General features: G+C 38.2%; 1 protein-coding gene across 1 annotated transcript in view; it reads right to left on the bottom strand.

Moving 5' to 3' along the window:
• Nucleotides 1–3,491: 3,491 nt before the first annotated feature.
• Nucleotides 3,492–17,173, bottom strand: part of PLAA (phospholipase A2 activating protein) — a 27,664-nt gene continuing 13,982 nt past the window's right edge. The window contains exons 8-14 of the mRNA XM_015819583.1: nt 16,731–16,888; nt 16,407–16,626; nt 15,268–15,336; nt 13,744–13,815; nt 10,961–11,053; nt 7,584–7,748; nt 3,492–4,185 (exon numbers count right to left, since the gene is read on the bottom strand). Of these exons, the coding sequence (XP_015675069.1) occupies nt 3,620–4,185; nt 7,584–7,748; nt 10,961–11,053; nt 13,744–13,815; nt 15,268–15,336; nt 16,407–16,626; nt 16,731–16,888 (1,343 nt within the window). The 3' untranslated portion in view covers nt 3,492–3,619. The remainder of the gene's footprint in view (nt 4,186–7,583; nt 7,749–10,960; nt 11,054–13,743; nt 13,816–15,267; nt 15,337–16,406; nt 16,627–16,730; nt 16,889–17,173) is intronic.

Genomic DNA, 17,173 nt, shown 5'->3' with positions numbered 1-17,173 from the left:
AGCTTCTTGGATGAGAAGCGAAATGCCTTCAAAGAAAAACAAAGGCCAGTTGACTGTGAAAAAGCATCTTTGGGAAGTCTGCACAGTTTCCCTGTTTTTCAAGTTAACCCCTCCGCTTCTGGTCCCTTGAAGCATCTTTTATTTGGATGCAATTGGCAAAGAGTTTTTTGGTTACTGAGCTTTCCTATACAGTACATTACAGGTAGTCCTCGACTTACAACAATTCATTTAGTGACCATTTGAAGGTACGGCACTGAAAAAAGTGACCTGTGACCATTTTTCACACTTATGACTGTTTTTTACACGACCTCTGTGTGTTATGTGATCAAAATTCAGATGCTTGGCAACTGACTCATGATGGTTAACGTGTCCTGGGGTCATGTAATCCCCTTTTGCAACCTTCTGACAAGCAAAATAAATGGGAAAGCCAGATTCACTTGAAAGTGTTACTAATTTAACACTTTGATTCAGTTAACAACTGTGGCAAGAAAAGTCATAAAATGGACCAAAACTCACTTAACAAATGGCTCACTTAGCAACAGAAATTTTGGGCTCAATTGTGGTCATAAGTTAAGGACTACCTGTATTATCAACCCAAAGCTGACCTTAGAATTATTCCGGCTTCAATAAAAATTGCTCAGATTGCTGCCATTTAGCCCACATCCAGTACTTTAATTCATCCTAAATTCCTGGGCTCATTGATTATCATACAAGTAAAAGGAATAGATCCCTGATTGTTAGGGTACACTCCCCTTGGACAAATCTGATTTATTATTAGATACTATCTAATAATAAATCAAATTTGTCCAGGGGAGTGTATCCTAACAATCATGGATAATTAATTTTTCCCAGTGTCTCATTCAACAGTTGATTTTTTAAAGTCAGTTATTAATCATGAAGATAGATTATGAAATCTGACATTTGTGTGTTCCCTTGTAAAATATAAATTTTTATGAGAGTCTTCGCTTTGATTTATAATTTTGCACAATGTTAGTGTTGTGAAAAGTAGGGTTCTATAATTTGTATGATTTGGTAGATCACTATAATTATGATCTATGAATTTCAGTGGTTCCAGTCTAAATAGTATTTGAATTTATGAACACTTGTGCTCAGATCTGTTATTTGTACCTGAGTTGCATTATAAGAAATTGAAAATATAAATGTAAATACTGTATGAAAATCACTCATTTTTGAAAAAAATCCTTTACACTCAAAAAGATTCATGACTGTGCACCTTTTTTTTTTTGACCAGTGGTTAAGACATTGGCTTGTTGACCTGAAGGCTGGCAGTTTGAGACCCAAATCCTTGCCCCAGCTCCTGGTAACCTAGCAATTTTAAAGCATGCAAATGCAAGTAGATAAATAGGTACCACTTTGGTAGAAAGTAACAGCGTTCCGTGTGCCCCGGTATATAGTCATGCCAGAATATCCATGATTTTAATTCTATAGTCCATGAGCTTAGATGTATTCTGTTTTGATAATATATTTGGTTAAAGAGCCTGCTAGCCTTAGAGGCCTGCCTTGACCACCTGGGTCATAACACCTGCCAGGTTTCCAGGTAATTGCTTTAGCCCTTCAGAGAGTAAATCTATTCTGCTTGAAGAGCCAATACATTTGCCTGCAAATGTTCTCTCTTGATCCTAGCAGCTTTCTAAAACTAACTCTCTGCAGAGAATATTGAAACATTTTGAATGTGAAACGGGCAGCAAAGCAATAGGGCAATTTCACAGCAAGCCAAAGCAACCGTTTGTACCTTTGATCACAGGTACAGAAAGGTAGCCATGCCAGCGGTCTCTAAAAATGAAGTGAGTGTAATGTGTTCATCTTTTATGTCTATGATTTATAAAGAGTCAGAGGTCCATCTTCTTCAACATCACCTGGTAACTGTAAAAAGCAAGAGAACTACAACCATCTAACGCAGTAAGATATATGTCTGCTGAACCTGACATTTTTGTTATCTCCATAACTTTGAATGGTCTCAGCTGTATTGTGCAAACCAAACCAATTGTAGATTAATATCTGATGCTAAGATATTATTTGTTACTCAAACTTAGCCTATGACATTCTGATTGTTTTACACATTGGCATCAAATCTAAGACAGAAAGGTTTGAGAACTCTCCTTATATACCACACCAAGACTAAGGAAACTTCCTGTAATTTAGGGAAGCGTATAGACTCCCAGTGATGATGAGCACTGATGTTTACCTAGTTTGGGTAATGAAACATCTACAAGAGAACAACCAAGCTCAGCGAGCACCAAGGACCCCTCTGACGCCCACTCACGTAATTTTTCAACTACTGTCGTTTGTTGTGATCAGAATTAGTCAATTTGGTTGTTTCAAATATATCACATTCATATGGGGGTTGTTTGAACATAGGGAAACACAAAATAGGAATTGTTGTATTCCTACACTAAGCCATGATGGGCTACTTTTTATGCTACAGTGGATAATAGTTTGACACATTTTCTCAACCCAAACATTGTAGTTTGCAATCTGTTTGTGTCTTAGCAGGGTATATGAAATTTGGAATATCTTATTAATCCTGTTAAATGTAATATTCAGACTTTGATTTTGAAACTTGATAGGTCTCACACAAAATTTATTTATAATTTCCATTTCAATTAGAAGCCACCTCCTATAAAGGAAACTTCCCAAAATAAATTGAGAACATTTCAAAATGGAAATAATTATTTGCATATTTTTAGTATTGAAGCTGCATTTCTAAATCCAGAAGAAATGATAAGCATAGGAGCTGCATGTTTCTGATAAGGAACTAAGAAATAATGCTGACATTTAGGTATAAGGGCTTAGACTTTAGAACGAGCATTTCATCAATATGAATGTGACAGCTCATACTCTGTAGCATTATTCTTGCAAATCTGGCTGGCTGAAGATAACACTGCACTCAACACTGGGAAGGTTATCACTAAATTCAGAGAAAGATAGAACCATATGTATTCTGAAGAAACATTCTATAGAAAGATAACCAAAAATGAAAAAGAGCACAGTACACCTGGAAATACAAAAGACCTATTTTGTGGTATGCTAAATTTTTCTATAACAGTGGTTAAAAAGACATGTACTGTATGTGGGAAATCAACTTTCATAAAGAATCAAGACCACTATTAGTAGTGTCACACAATGTAAAAGCTCAATATCAAAACACATTGCTGGAATTTCTTCCAAAATAGAAACTTAAAGTTAACTTTTCCTTCCAGCTCTTTCAGTCCCCTCTTCTTTGCAGCCATGTGGATCTAATCCCCTATACAAATCGACTCTAGATGGTTTTACCAAAATGGAGGCGCTCAAAGAAACGAGAATCCATTGTGCAAGTAATTTCTGTCTGATGAAAGGCAGCAGATATGTCATACATGTCAAGGAATCAAGATTTCCCTAGTAATTTTTGTTACTCCTAACCCACAGAAGGTATTAAAATTACCTTTAAAATAAGCACACACTTAACAGCTTTGAAGAAAAACACTTCTAAAATCAGTGCAAAAAATTTATTCAGATCATTTCAATTCCAGAGAGTTTGCCCACAATATTTTTTTTTGTAAAATATGAAAATGGGCATCTTTGATATAGTCCTAGACTCCCAAGTGTTTTTTTAAAAGGTTTACAGCAAATTAAGAACAAATCTACAGCATTCATTTACTTTAGCTGGTTCTGATATAGAGGAATACTTTTTAATTTGAGAATCGACTCCTAGGGACTTGGCTAATTGTACAGCATTTGAATCATCACTGATCAATGTCCCAAGAGCCACAAGCAGTCTAAAAATAGCTTCAAGGTCTTGCACTATCTCTATGACTGTGCTGATCACTGACAAACACTGAGCTTTGCCCTCAATGTTGTTATTTTTATGTAGACAAACGGCATAGTTTAGAGCCAACGTAGCCAGTGCAACGTGAATGTTCTTATTGCTGCTCAGCTTCAGTTCTATTGCTTGTGACATTATGGAGTCCCCCTGTGCCAACATGAGCTTTTGGCCAACTGGGTGAATAAAACAATTGCATAAAGTTCGCAGAGCCAGCATCTGATTGGCTTGCTTTCCTCCAGGGTTCAGGAATTTGATGAGATGACTGCAGAACCGAAGACCATCTTTTTCGCCACAGAAGCTTTCGTTCACACTGGGATGTCTGACTGCTAATCGAAGAATATCTAGTGCTGGAAAGACAAAGTCTAAAAACAGAAATACATAAGCAGTTAATGGTCTTCTTATTAAAATTGTACAGAATTGTCTGTAAATTGGTTAACTCTCACTATTCCAATAACTGAGCAGAATTAACTCACCAAAGGTTAGGAATGAAATGGTTTTCTCAGGAACACAGTTCATATTCCCACCGGCAAAAATGGAAAAAACTAAACATTATGGATGTCAAAATGAACTCATTCAGAGGGACTCCATTTAGAATGTCTAGGCCACGGGTAGGCAACCTTGGCTCTTTTATGACTCGTGGACTTCAACTCCCAGAATTCCTGAGTCATAAAAGAGCCAAGGTTGCCTACCCCTGGCCTAGGCTGATGGCCATGTTTAGGCTCAGAAGCTAAGCAGCACCAACCCTGACTGAAAATCTGTTCAGCTATCTGGATATAAAAGGGAAATAATGGTTTGAAATACATGTACAGTAGGTGTGCACATAGTATCTCTGTTATGTAGTACCCGTACGTACTCTGAATCTGGATTGCAGTAAAGTCTTAGTAGTTACAAGAGCTATTCAGGAAACACTGAGCTGTAAACGAGGCTGGAAAGTTAAGAAATATTCCATTAAGAAAGCTCTGGCAAACCATTTCTGTACTGTTGCCAAGAAAATGAGACATGTCTTCATGAAGTCATCAGGAATCAAATCAAGCTCAACTTGTAGGAAACTTGAATTGAATAAGATAGTTGCTAAAATAGAAATTAATCTATAGAATAGATCTTTGTACTTATATCAAAGTCACAGCATGTGCAACAACAGACTGAATATAGCATATTATGAAAATCTAGGTTAACCTGTGTGTAAGGTGATAAAGCAGTATACCAGTTCCCTGAAGATGGGCTCCAGCACAAGCCCCAAAGCTTGGAAAAATAAACCTTTGGGTCCTGGTGACCAACTCAGATTGGATCCTGCAGCATTATCCGGGGATATGTATATTTGCCTTCATTCACCTGAAAATTAGACAATTCTGAAAGATGGCTTAAGTACGAGCTAAACAAACCATAATGAATATTTCATCACAACCCTCAGAACTTTACTGTTCCTTTTCATTCTTAAAACACACCTCTTCTCAAATAAGTATCAGTAATGGAAATCTGAGAATGCCGCCCCAGTATCAACTAATTCGCCCACCTGCTCATTCTTGCCTACAGAAGATGGGTTATGCCTTGAGCTTTCTAAATTGTCCAACAACTGTTTGCAACAACAAGCAACTATTTATAACAAAAGTCATATTTCTAAGATGGGCAGTTGCATGAACTTCCTAAGGAAACAAGATATTCATGAGAAGGAAAGTCCTAGAAGTTAGAGAGAGCTGCAAAACTGGATGCACAATTAGGCAAGAAATGGAAAGCAAACAAGTGACTCATTAAAATCACTCTTGTAAGTGAAACATGCATCCTAGTGACCTTAAGGACATATCCATATAATTGTCTTGACAAAAATACAGAAACGATATGCCACTGCTGCTTTTGTTTTTTAATTACTTTAGAAATCACAGATAATGAAACGGCCCCAATCATTTTTTTTCTAGAGGAAAACAATTACTAGCATTATCTAAACATAAACATGCTTTCGCTGTCTGCATTTTCAACTAGTCAAACTACATATCTAAGTTGAACTTCCAGCTTTTAGTTAGTTCTAGTACATGGATTCCCCCATCTTTCTTCATTGGTAGATATCCTATGAATTTTGTCAAGTGGAAAGAGTTATGCAGTGGATATTCACACAGTGGCAACTATGTATGTAATTAATAATAAAGTACCTATTTATCAGAATAGTCCAAGCAAAACACTGTGCTACACCTACCATCATTCTTAATTTCTAGAAGTTTGTGGAGTCCACTGTTATTTGAGAACTATAATCAAATTTTAAAAAATACGCATTATAAATGCTTATATCACTTCATGGGAATTCCTAAGGCAATTTACATTTCTATGTAGCTTGTATTCATCCTCATCTCAAAGTAAGATTAAGCTCTATCAGAAACATAGTTGTTGTAGTTGCTCTAGAATGGGATTGAACACCCCTGAGGAAACTAGTTTGTGATTTGAGGAAGGAGGGGCTCCTGGATTTGTGGTTCCACTGACGCAAAAGGTGGAAGTCATTACCCAGCTCTAACTGATGTGTCAGTTACAAACCTATCTGGACAGGGAAGTCTCAGCAACTGTAACTCATGCCTTGATCAACATGAATGGAAACTGCAATGCATTCTACAAGGATTTGGAGGGTACAACTGGAATAGAATGTAGTGGCCAGATTTCTAATCAGGAACATCAACTGTAGTAGAGTCACAACAATCTTATTAATCTACTAGCTGTACCCGGCCACGCGTTGCTGTGGCTCTCGTTCACTCAGCCAACAGATGGCGCTGTTTTTCAAAAAAGCATGTTTTTACCTGTCACAGGTGTGACATCTATATAATAGTAGATATATAAAAACACGTGCGTATTCGAATGCAACATTTTGTCAAAATTTCAAAGCAATCGGTGAAGAACTTTCGGAGATTTAAGATTTTGAACAAACGAACATTTGCATTTTTATTTATATAGAAGATAGGTCATGGAGTCAGAATATATCAGGATCTGTCCTTTAAATGTGACTCTGGTTGGGTTATCTATGGAGGGCTTGCTGAAGGTTCCAATTCCGGAAAGACTAGAAGGCGCACTCTTTGGTAATTATCTATACAATATGTAACAGCAGCCCCTGGAGGCAAACATGGCTTCCATTCCCTCAAATGTTTTAGGAGGTACTTTAATCCATTCTTTTTCAATGAAAATTTGGTTCAGGGTGAAAATTCTGAGAGGCCATTTTATGCAACGTAATGTGGATTTTAATCGCTCCTTATATCAACACTGCTTAGAGTTTATATGTTTGGGGCTTTCTGTAAATATTATGAATGGAAAAAGAGTTGAAAAGAAGGAGAAGACTGGAAAAAAAATATTATTGGATGGAGATCACATCCTCCAAAAGAAAGAACTAAGAAATTTAAAGAAAAAGAAAGCAATGTATGAATCAGCATACGGCTATAGTAGAAACGAGAATGGTTTGAATGGACAGGAAGATGTGGAGGGATACAATGAACGGCTTTAGTGTGAAGTAGCTTTAGCTGGATTCTCTTTTCTCCTTTCTCATGCCTTGAATTTCTTTTGCATATTATTTTTTATTCCTTTTTTGTACTCCGTGTAATGTTGCTTACTCCAAAAGGAAAGAGTACATTGAATATGTATGTAGCTATATAAACATTTCTCAACTTTAAATATGGAGTGTACTGCTCTAAGGTAAGTGTGGGATAAAAATGGCTTACTTAAAAAGATGTATTAAGATACTGCCTTTAGTCCATATCATTTGTGAGATCTGTCCTCAATAATTACTGCATACCATTTGGCCAGCTAATCGCTTTCCACAACATTTTCAGCTGCTCCCGCGTGGGTGTTTCCATGGACACACTGCACATTATAGATAGCATCTTTTCTAAAACATCTAGATCATCTTCAGTTAACTGTTGCTCGTCAGGTACATTTCCATTTAATTCTTTCATTTTACCTACATGGGAGATGTGAAATAATTTGAAATGAGTTTGCCGTTATCTCTACAATGCATTTAATTCCTCGTTATAAAAACACTGCATTATCTTTCTCGGCACTACCGAATGGATCAAATTCTATCTGGTGTGAGCATTCCTTAACATCAACCTGTGTGCATTAATTATATAAATTGATACATTTCAATTTATAAAACATATTTTACTAACTTTCAGAAAAAGCTTAAAAACAGATAGCCTAGATACAAACCCACCATGCTTCATCCGTGCATGACTTGTTGGCATTTTCATTGTTATGTTCAAATTAGGTATAATTGTAGTAATTTCCAAATACAATAAAACTGCCCACAAGTAATAAACTTGTTGTAGATGTGGAACAGTCTATATCACCAGTTTCTAATCCACAATAGCTTATAAATATTTAGGTGTTATGCAGACGCTGTAGCCCAAGTTTACTTACCAGGAAAAATGAGACCCACTAGAAAATATTTTCAAACAAATATATTTAAGACTAAAGTACAAGTTAAAAATTATGAAAAGTAATTGAAGATGATTTATAATTGCTTTAAACTTGCATTAAATATTGGTAGAAACACATGCTTTGGGTTCCTAAGTACCAACAAGGATCTTACAAGGCTCTGGACAAAATTACTGCTAGTCAAGACACTCTCTACTGGTATAAACAATTATCCTGGTCAAAAACTGAAATAAAAAGTGATTATTGAGCTAAAGCTGTCACTTTCAATGCAACGCTTTCTGAAATCCTGAATCCTTGAAAATAACTTCATAAAACTTTGGTATCATCAGACTTTGGTATTGTGGCCTCAAGATACTTTCTATGATCTCAAAACTCTAAATACAGTCTTAATTTACATCTTATGAACACTCTGGAAACTGGGAACAGTTGTAAGATCAGGGAAGTAATGAGTAATAAACTAGCTTTTGAAAATTAACATTTATGCTTTGGAATATAACTGATATACCAGAATTACAATCTAAGATATGATTTTGCAGCAAATAGGTGCTCCACCTAAGGAAACATGTTATGTGAGAGAACATATCATGAGCTGGTTGATTCGGACTGATTGGAACCCAGGATCTGAACTATTTTCTGCAATAATTAACGCTATTCTTGTGGTAATATAAAATTAACTTTGATGTTTCAAGAGCAAAAATGGTTTATATTGTTATTGGTTGGCACACAGGAGTCTACTTGATTGCAGTTCACCGCTTGCACCCTTTGATAAATATTTCAGCTAGGAGTCAGAAAGAGGTTGGTGGCACTTTTCTAACTAAGAGATTTTATTAAAAGAGACAAAACTTTTAAGAGTTGCAATTCACTTTACACAGAGAGTGCACAGCCAGCCAGCGTGATGACCCGGGGCACGGCACAGAGGCAACACAGTCAGCTGACAGTTCAAACCGCCTCTTTATTGCTCCAAAATGTTCCCCAAATGTCCTACGTCTCTGGCAAGTCCCAGAGCAAAGTGGTGACACACACACACACACCCTTCAGCAGCCTCTGGCTGCAAGTAGTCCAGCACAAAGCTGTGAGCACAACGGCTGCCAAAACAAGAAATCCAGCAGGGCAAGGGATTAAATTAATTAGTCCAGGAAGCAAAGGAACAAGGCAATTAATCCAAGAAGCAAGAAATAAAGCAAGAAGTCCGGGAAACGTCCAACGTTGGCAATGGCACACAACCCTCTATGAATTCAGCGTTTGTTCCTGACAAATGCCCCTCCCCACAGCATCTCCTTAAGTCTTAGTCCCCAGGTGTGCCTTGTGGAGAGGGGCTGAGCGCTCTCCTCCCGAGCAGTTAGGTCAGCCTACGCTAGTGGTGGCGAATCTATGGCACGCGTGCCAGAGGTGGCACTCAGAGCCCTCTCTGTGGGCACGTGCGCTTTCGCCCCAGTCCCGCCTCCCCCCAGCAGCCCCCTCAGTGGAGAGTTGGCCTGCGCAAAGCAGCACAGCCGAGGACATGGCAGCCGGGCAGCAGGGACAAGCCTCCCCCCTCGTGCCCCTTCGCGCGATGATGCTGTGGGACACAGGCGGAGGGCATGGCCGCCACGGTGGTGCTGGGCTGCCTGGGTGATCTGCGGCGGGCCGTGGAGGCAGTGGATGGCCCCACGGGCAGGTCCGGGTGGGGGAGTTTGGGCACTTGGTCTCTCAAAGGTTCGCCATCACTGGCCTACGCTGTTCTCGCCTTCTCTCCACTCTCCATGCTCGAGGATCAGGAGAGGGTAGTCCTTGCTCACTGCCTGAGCTCTGTCTCTCATGTTCTACTGCTTAGCCTCTCTTGGTCATCCTGCCCTTGTTCCTCCCTGCCTATAAGCCATCCCAATCCTGAAAGGCTCTGGCCTGCCTCGGCCCATATTCCTCCAAAGCCAACGACGCCTCCCCCTCGATCTCAGTTCCACTAGCTCATCTTCTTCCGTAGATTCAGGCTCCAACGGCGGCATGACAGCCAGTTTGGTACAAGGTTTAAGGCGGCAGGCTTAGAAACCAGGAGACCGTGAGTTCTAGTCTTGCCTAGGTGATTTTGAGCCAATCATTCTCTTTCAGCCCAACACCCTCTCGTAAGATTGTTGTGGGGAAAACAGCAGGGAGGAGTTTTAAGTAAGCTTGAGTAAAAAAAAAAAAAGATGGAATAAAAACCTAAAAACTCTAGGCATCTGATGAAGTAAGTGCAACTCACAAAAGCTTTTCTCTTTTCATAAAATTTGGTAGTCAGAAATGCAGTTCCTTTGGATTTTTGTTTTCCCACCATGGATTAATACCGCCCCTCCTCTTACAATGTCTTCAGCGATGTAGAGAGGAGAAAGCAGGCAGCACTTTTAATGCTCAGCCTGATAACAAAACTGCTACCCAGGGAAGATTATGCCTGATGGCTTATCAGAAAGACAAAAGAGGAAACGCAACAAATTTAGCATTATTCCAACATTTTCTCCAATAGAAGAAAACAGAGCATTGTTGGGTAAACAGAAACTCTTGGGAAAAAACTGACCTGCAATACCTATCCTTTATGAGAAGCAAATAGCAGCTTCATTCTATTAACAAGATAAATTCTATTTCTATATTTATACTCAGACATGTAACTAGAGTGAAGAAGTTTGTAAGTACCAAGGGATTAAAATAGATATATATTTTCAAGACTAATGTGCCAGAAAAATTGCTTTTTGCACAAATTGTTGAAATCATTACAAATATACTCACTCAGTATTAATGAAGGGTTGGCCTGATCAAATGTAACAGCTTCTTTCTTTGGAAAGTAAATATTTTCAGCGTTCGCTATCACTGATTTGGGCCCTAAAGAGTAAAGGTAAAAAGAGAAGGAGACATTGCCAGCTACTTTAGCAAAGAATCATTTTATTGCTGATAAACTGAATAAAGAGTAAATTACTTGATTGCCAATTACGGGGGTACTTAAAAGTTTGTGAATTTTTTGAATTTTCAATATTTCAATAAATACGAGCTAAAATGTGATCTGTTCTCCACATTTTCTCCTAAAACTAGATAAAGAGAACTCAATTAAGCAAACGGGTCAAAAACATTCTACTTCTTTATGGAGGAAAATGATCTAAAGTTGCAGATATTCCTCACGTTCACCCATTCGTTTCATGATTGTTCAAAATTATGACGACCAGATTTATGACCTGTCTTTGAAGTCATGACTGTTGTACCACCTCCACGGTTCTGTGATTGCGATCTGGGCAACCAGCTCACATTTACCACTGGTTGCAACATGCTGCAGTCGCGTGATTGCAACCTACAATCTTCACAGCTGGTTTCCAACATGCAACATCAGCTGGAAAATGTCAGGGTATCTGTCCGTGAACTGAAGCTCAAGTGGATCATGCAACAAGACAACCACCCAAAAGACCCAAGTTGTGTGACCAAAGAATGGTTAAATCAAAAAGAAGTTAATGTCTTGGATTGGCCATGTCAAAGTCCTGGCCTTAATCTTATAGAAATGTTGTGGAAGGCAGGGCATTGATGTGAGGAAGTCCACCAACATCCTTGAGCTGAAATTGTTCTGTAAGAAGGACAGGGCACCAAAGAACCAATGGTGGCGCAGTGGCTAGAATGCAGTATTGCAGGCTAATTCTACCAACTGCTAGCAGTTTGATCCTCACCAGCTCAAGGTTGACTCACAGCCTCCCATCCTTCCAAGGTTGGTAAAATGAAGACCCAGATTGTTGGGGGCGACGTGCTGACTCTGTAAATTGCTTAGAGAGAGCTGTAAAGCACTATGAAGCCGTATATAAGTCTAAGTGCTATTGCTGTTACTATTGCTTTAGTGGACTAAAATTCCTCCAATTCCTGCAGGAGTGATCAACAGTTATCCGAAACATCTAGTAGCAATTATTGTTGCCCAAGGGAAGCATACCAGCTACTGAACTCAAATGTTCAACTACTTCTGCCATATACAAATATGCAGTTTTGGATAATTTTCCTCAATAAACAATAAATCAATGAACAAGTATAATGTTTTTGATTCATTTGTCTAGTTTCAGGACTTGTACAGATCATGTTTATCCAGAAATATTGAGAATTCAAAAGGGCTCACAATCTTTAAGGACCAGAGTATGAACCATATAAGGCAGGGTCCCTAATCCCTGGTCTGTGAATCAGTACCGGTCCATGGCATGCCAGCAACCGGGTCACCCAAACAAGCAAAGCCCCATTCGTGAGATGCAGGCCACACACAAAACCACATACCCTCTGGTCCATGGAAAAACCTCTCCCCACGGAACTGGTCCCTGGTGCCCAAAAGGTTGGGGACCTCTGATATATGGGATCCTTGGTGCTCTCTGAGCTTGCTTGTTTTCTTGCAGACGTTTCATTATCCAAACTAGGCAACATCATCATGCACTGATGTTACCTAGTTTGGATAATGAAACGTCTGCAAGAAAACAAGCAAGCTCAGAGAGCACCAAGGACCCCTCGTATCAACCTTGAGCTACAGATATTCTCCTTGATATGAACCATATAAAAATGACAACAAAATTATAGCTTTAAAAAAATTCCAGGCAATGAATAACTAAGTGAGCTTTATAAATCCCACATAAAAGTTATATAACTGAAAAGTAATATTATTTGAAAAGTTAGCATGAGTGAATGCGTGTGTGCGTGCAAACACACACACACAAATATTATAGTTATTGATGTAGCCTAAATATTTAGTTCAAAAGTAAGTCAATTTATTTTATTTTTATACTTTCTTTCATTTGTCACTGCCTATCACCTCTGCCCTTCATACCACGATCTGCCTACTACATTTATTATAAACCTCATTAACTTGGTGCAATAGATTATGAGTTCTAGTTCCACCTTACGCAAAGAAGCCAGCTGGGTGACTTTGGGCCAGTCAATCTCTCTTAGCCCAACCCACCTCACAGGTTGCTATAGTGGGGGAAACGAGAGGAAGGCGTATGGAATACGTTCACTGTCTTAAGATTCATAAAAATATCAAAGGCAGGATGTAAATAAATTATAATACACCAATACATTATAATATTCTAAGTTCTTGGGAAGAACCTGATACATATGAAAGCTAACATGAGCTAAAGAACTAGCGCCTGTGACTTCACTGTTGTGAACAGATAATAATAATGTCCCAAATTCTGTGATGATTCACACCCTGTTGCAAGCCATGTGTTTCTCGAGTTCAGATATAACATGGTACAGTATGTAATTCCAACTGCTGTGGTTTGTAAACCATCATTTATAACAACGAATGAATCCAGTGACACTATAAGTACCTTTTCCAATATAAACTTTTAAAAGGCCAATATTATTTCAAAATCTGGAGAAACTATAAAATAAGCACAGCAGTGGTTCTAGCTATAAAAAGGTAGCTAAACAGATAAGTAAGTGGCAACAAAGGAATTGTATTTGTTGAGTATGACATATAAGGAAGAGAATAATGAATACAAGTAGCCAGTTTGGTAGTTACAGTATTGTTCTTTGGCACAGTTAATCTCTTGTCCACTTACCTGTAAGTGGATGAGTTCCACTTAGAGGAGTTGAAAGATTAGATGTAGTACCTGGGACATAACGACCAGTACCTGAAAAACAAAAGAACAGTAACAAATAAAGTTATATTCACAAAGCTTACATAGACATTCATAATATAAGCTTATACAGACATTCAATTCTGTCAAAAAAATCAAATCCATACTTCATTCTTAATATATACTGCTCAAAAAAATAAAGGGAACATTTTACCATGGAACTGAAGGGGTTTGCGTTCCCTTTATTTTTGTGAGCAGTATAGTTATCCAGGTTTATTGTACTTTATAGATTGTGAGTTCTAGACCCTCTGTCAGCCCAATTCACCTCACAGTGTTGTTGTTGTTGAGAAAATAGGAAGAGGAAGGAGAACTAGGTATAATCACCGCCTTATTTATAAAAAATAAGATGGGGTAAAAATAAAATAATAACAACTGGCGGTAATTTCCAAATAATATAAGGAAGAGTTTATTGACAGACATAAATGAAAGAAGTACAAAGTGAAAACAAAGCAGCCAACAACAACAAAAGAACAGCATCAAACAATTCTCATTCTCTTGGTTAACACTAGATTTATAGCCTAGTCCAGGGGTAGGTAACCTTGGCTCTTTTATGACTCGTGGACTTCAACTACCAGAATTCCTGAGCCAGCTATGCTCAGTTGAAGTCCACGAGTCATAAAAGAGCCAAGGTTGCCTACCCCGGCCTAGTCCTAGGACACCTTATTGATAGGCAAAATAACAGTAATACCAACAGATGGCAGTCAAGGACCTAATTAAATTTAAAAGCTAAAAAATTTTAGAAAAAAAATTACTAAAACCTTTCAGGATCTGCATGAGATCTCTTAAAGAATTGAGCTATTTACAAAAATAAAGCTTGTGGCCCCCCACGCTTTGGAACATCATCTCCTGGAAATCAGATTGGTTTCTGGCCCTGAAAATGTGGTTCTGCCACAGGCACGCGGACTCAGGAATGTGGTAAAGCCTGTGCTGTGTTGATTATTATTGATGGATGTTAAGACTACTGAAGCTATGAATTTTGTTGCATGTTTTTTTTAATATTGTTTTTATTTTTCTTATATTGTTTTGGTCTTTTATATATTTGGTTCGTGAGCTGCCCAGAGTAAAATATTATTTGAGATGGACAGCTAAATAAATTGAAGCAATCAATAAATACATAATAGATATCTAAACAACATACCTGATGTACCAGGAGTAATCATACATTTGTCTGAAAACATGGATTCCTGGCACATTTCTCTCTATGTGTTTAAGCTGAATAGTGTTATTCATAAAGATGAGGACAAAATATAATTCATTATCTTTTCTGACTTCAGTTACATTAATTTGCATTTGAAGGTATAAAACACCGCTTATATTATATGCATTCATGCACACATTGGTGGTATAGCCTTTTCCCTTTTTTGTCGGGGACATTCCTCTGACTCTAAATGCATGGGGTCAACACTGTGTATATTTTCCATACCGTGAACCAAAACAAAATCATACCTGTAAATGGATCTGCAGCAAGTCCTTCATTAGATTCTGAGGAAGAGCCTGGAACATAGCGACCACTACCTGTGAAAAGATGTACCCAACAGAAGAACGAGGTCACTGTCATGTTGATTAATCTTGCGCTACCAAGCTGGCATCAAACTCTTAATGACCACACAGACAGACCCTCTTTGAGATGGTTTATCCCAGGGGTAGGCAACCTTGGCTCTTTTATGACTCGTGGACTTCAACTCCCAGAATTCTTGAGCCAGCCATACTGAGGGGAAGGGAGAGATTTCCAAGCTGAGCTATGCTGGCTCAGGAATTCTGGGAGTTGAAGTCCACGAGTCATAAAAGAGCCATGGTTGCCTACTCCTGGTCTGTCCTCAACACAGCCTTTCAAGCCTTCCGATGAAGCATCTATCATTCCCTTAATTCCACTTGTTGCTGGTCATCTTCTTTTTCTCATGCCAGCATTATAGACTTCACATGAGAACAGGATCTTCACACACAATTATCTTCAAAATATAATCTGAGGCAGGTCATTTGTGTCTCGGATGAGAATCCTGTATGTTCTCTTCTATAATCCAATTGTTTTACTTAGCCGCTACATTACATATTTCATAAGGGATTTGTTTTACATTAGTGCACTTTCTTTTACAATATTTTATCACCAGAGGTGGCATGGCTTGATTCAGTCAGTCCAGAACAGGGTAACTTATAATAAAAACAGTATTACCCTAGTTTTCTTTTTGTTTGTCCCTTGTTACGAAATTCCATATAATTTAATTTTTTGGCTGCTAAATTCTGACTACATGCTTTGTAGAGGCTCAGGAAGGGACATATTATTTAGGATTACACAGACAGTGAAATGGTTAAAATCTTTGATTAAGACCAAGGATACAGGTTTAAGCCCTTATTATCCTATAAAGTTTGAGGAAGCAAGAATTCTAGAAGTCTAGAAGAATTTATCTCTCTTTATTTTCAAGAAATCACTATTTGATCAGGTCTTAATTGAATTTGAATAAATTAGTGCTAGTTGAACATGGCTGAAGCAAAAGAATGCCAAGATCTGCATTACGCATATAAAAATAAATATAAGTTATACTTTGTCATGCTTTTTCAAGCAGTTCAAGAACATAATTTTTCCTTACCTGTGAAAGGATCTGAAAATCCTGTATCTGTGCATCCCAGCATTTGCCCTTTGGTGTTATCTATTATGAACTTGGCCACTTGATCCAGGAACATGGGATTCAAATCATTCTTTTGCAGGAAGTTGTATGCTGTCAGCCATGGATCGTCAGTAATACTATATGGCAGTTTATAAGAGGGGCCACCTTCATTTACGTCAATAGTGAAAACATAGTCGTATTCCTTTCAACAGAAGTCAAAATAAAAACAATTATTTTCCTATATTTTCCTTCAAAGCACACAGATGAATACACTGAACAATTAGTCACTCAGGAAAAAGGATTTACCTTTCCTTCAAATAAAACTTTTCCAGATGTCTGCTGGGTAGCTCCAGATGAGCCAACAACATCTCCAATTTTGATCCACTTGTCTTCACTACTGCTCCATTGGTAGGCTTCAACTTTTCCACCCTCTTTAATAAGTCTCGTTTGCCCATCCCTTGTACCTTGAAATATAGAGAGGAGAACATTAACTGCATGACTACAGAAAGTAATTTAATAACCAATGTGCTTTCCTGCATCAAAAATGAGATAATTCTGGGAGTTTTGTCTTGCCCTCAAATATAGCAGCATGTCTAATTTGCCTTGAACTCTTACTAGCACTGTGTAAAAGATTAGAATTTATATGCTGTAATTTTAGAGGTATGAAATGCCATGTCACGGTCAATCCTCGACCATCTGCTGAAACAGATTTGAAAGAAATTCTACTATGTATGCCTCCTAGCTGGCTT

The sequence above is a fragment of the Protobothrops mucrosquamatus genome, unplaced genomic scaffold (genome assembly GCF_001527695.2).
Source record: "Protobothrops mucrosquamatus isolate PMUCROS unplaced genomic scaffold, P.Mucros_1.0 scaffold956, whole genome shotgun sequence".
Classification (NCBI taxonomy): Eukaryota; Metazoa; Chordata; class Lepidosauria; order Squamata; family Viperidae; genus Protobothrops; species Protobothrops mucrosquamatus.
Note: the sequence above shows the minus strand (reverse complement) of the source record. Positions and strands in the feature narration are given on the sequence as shown.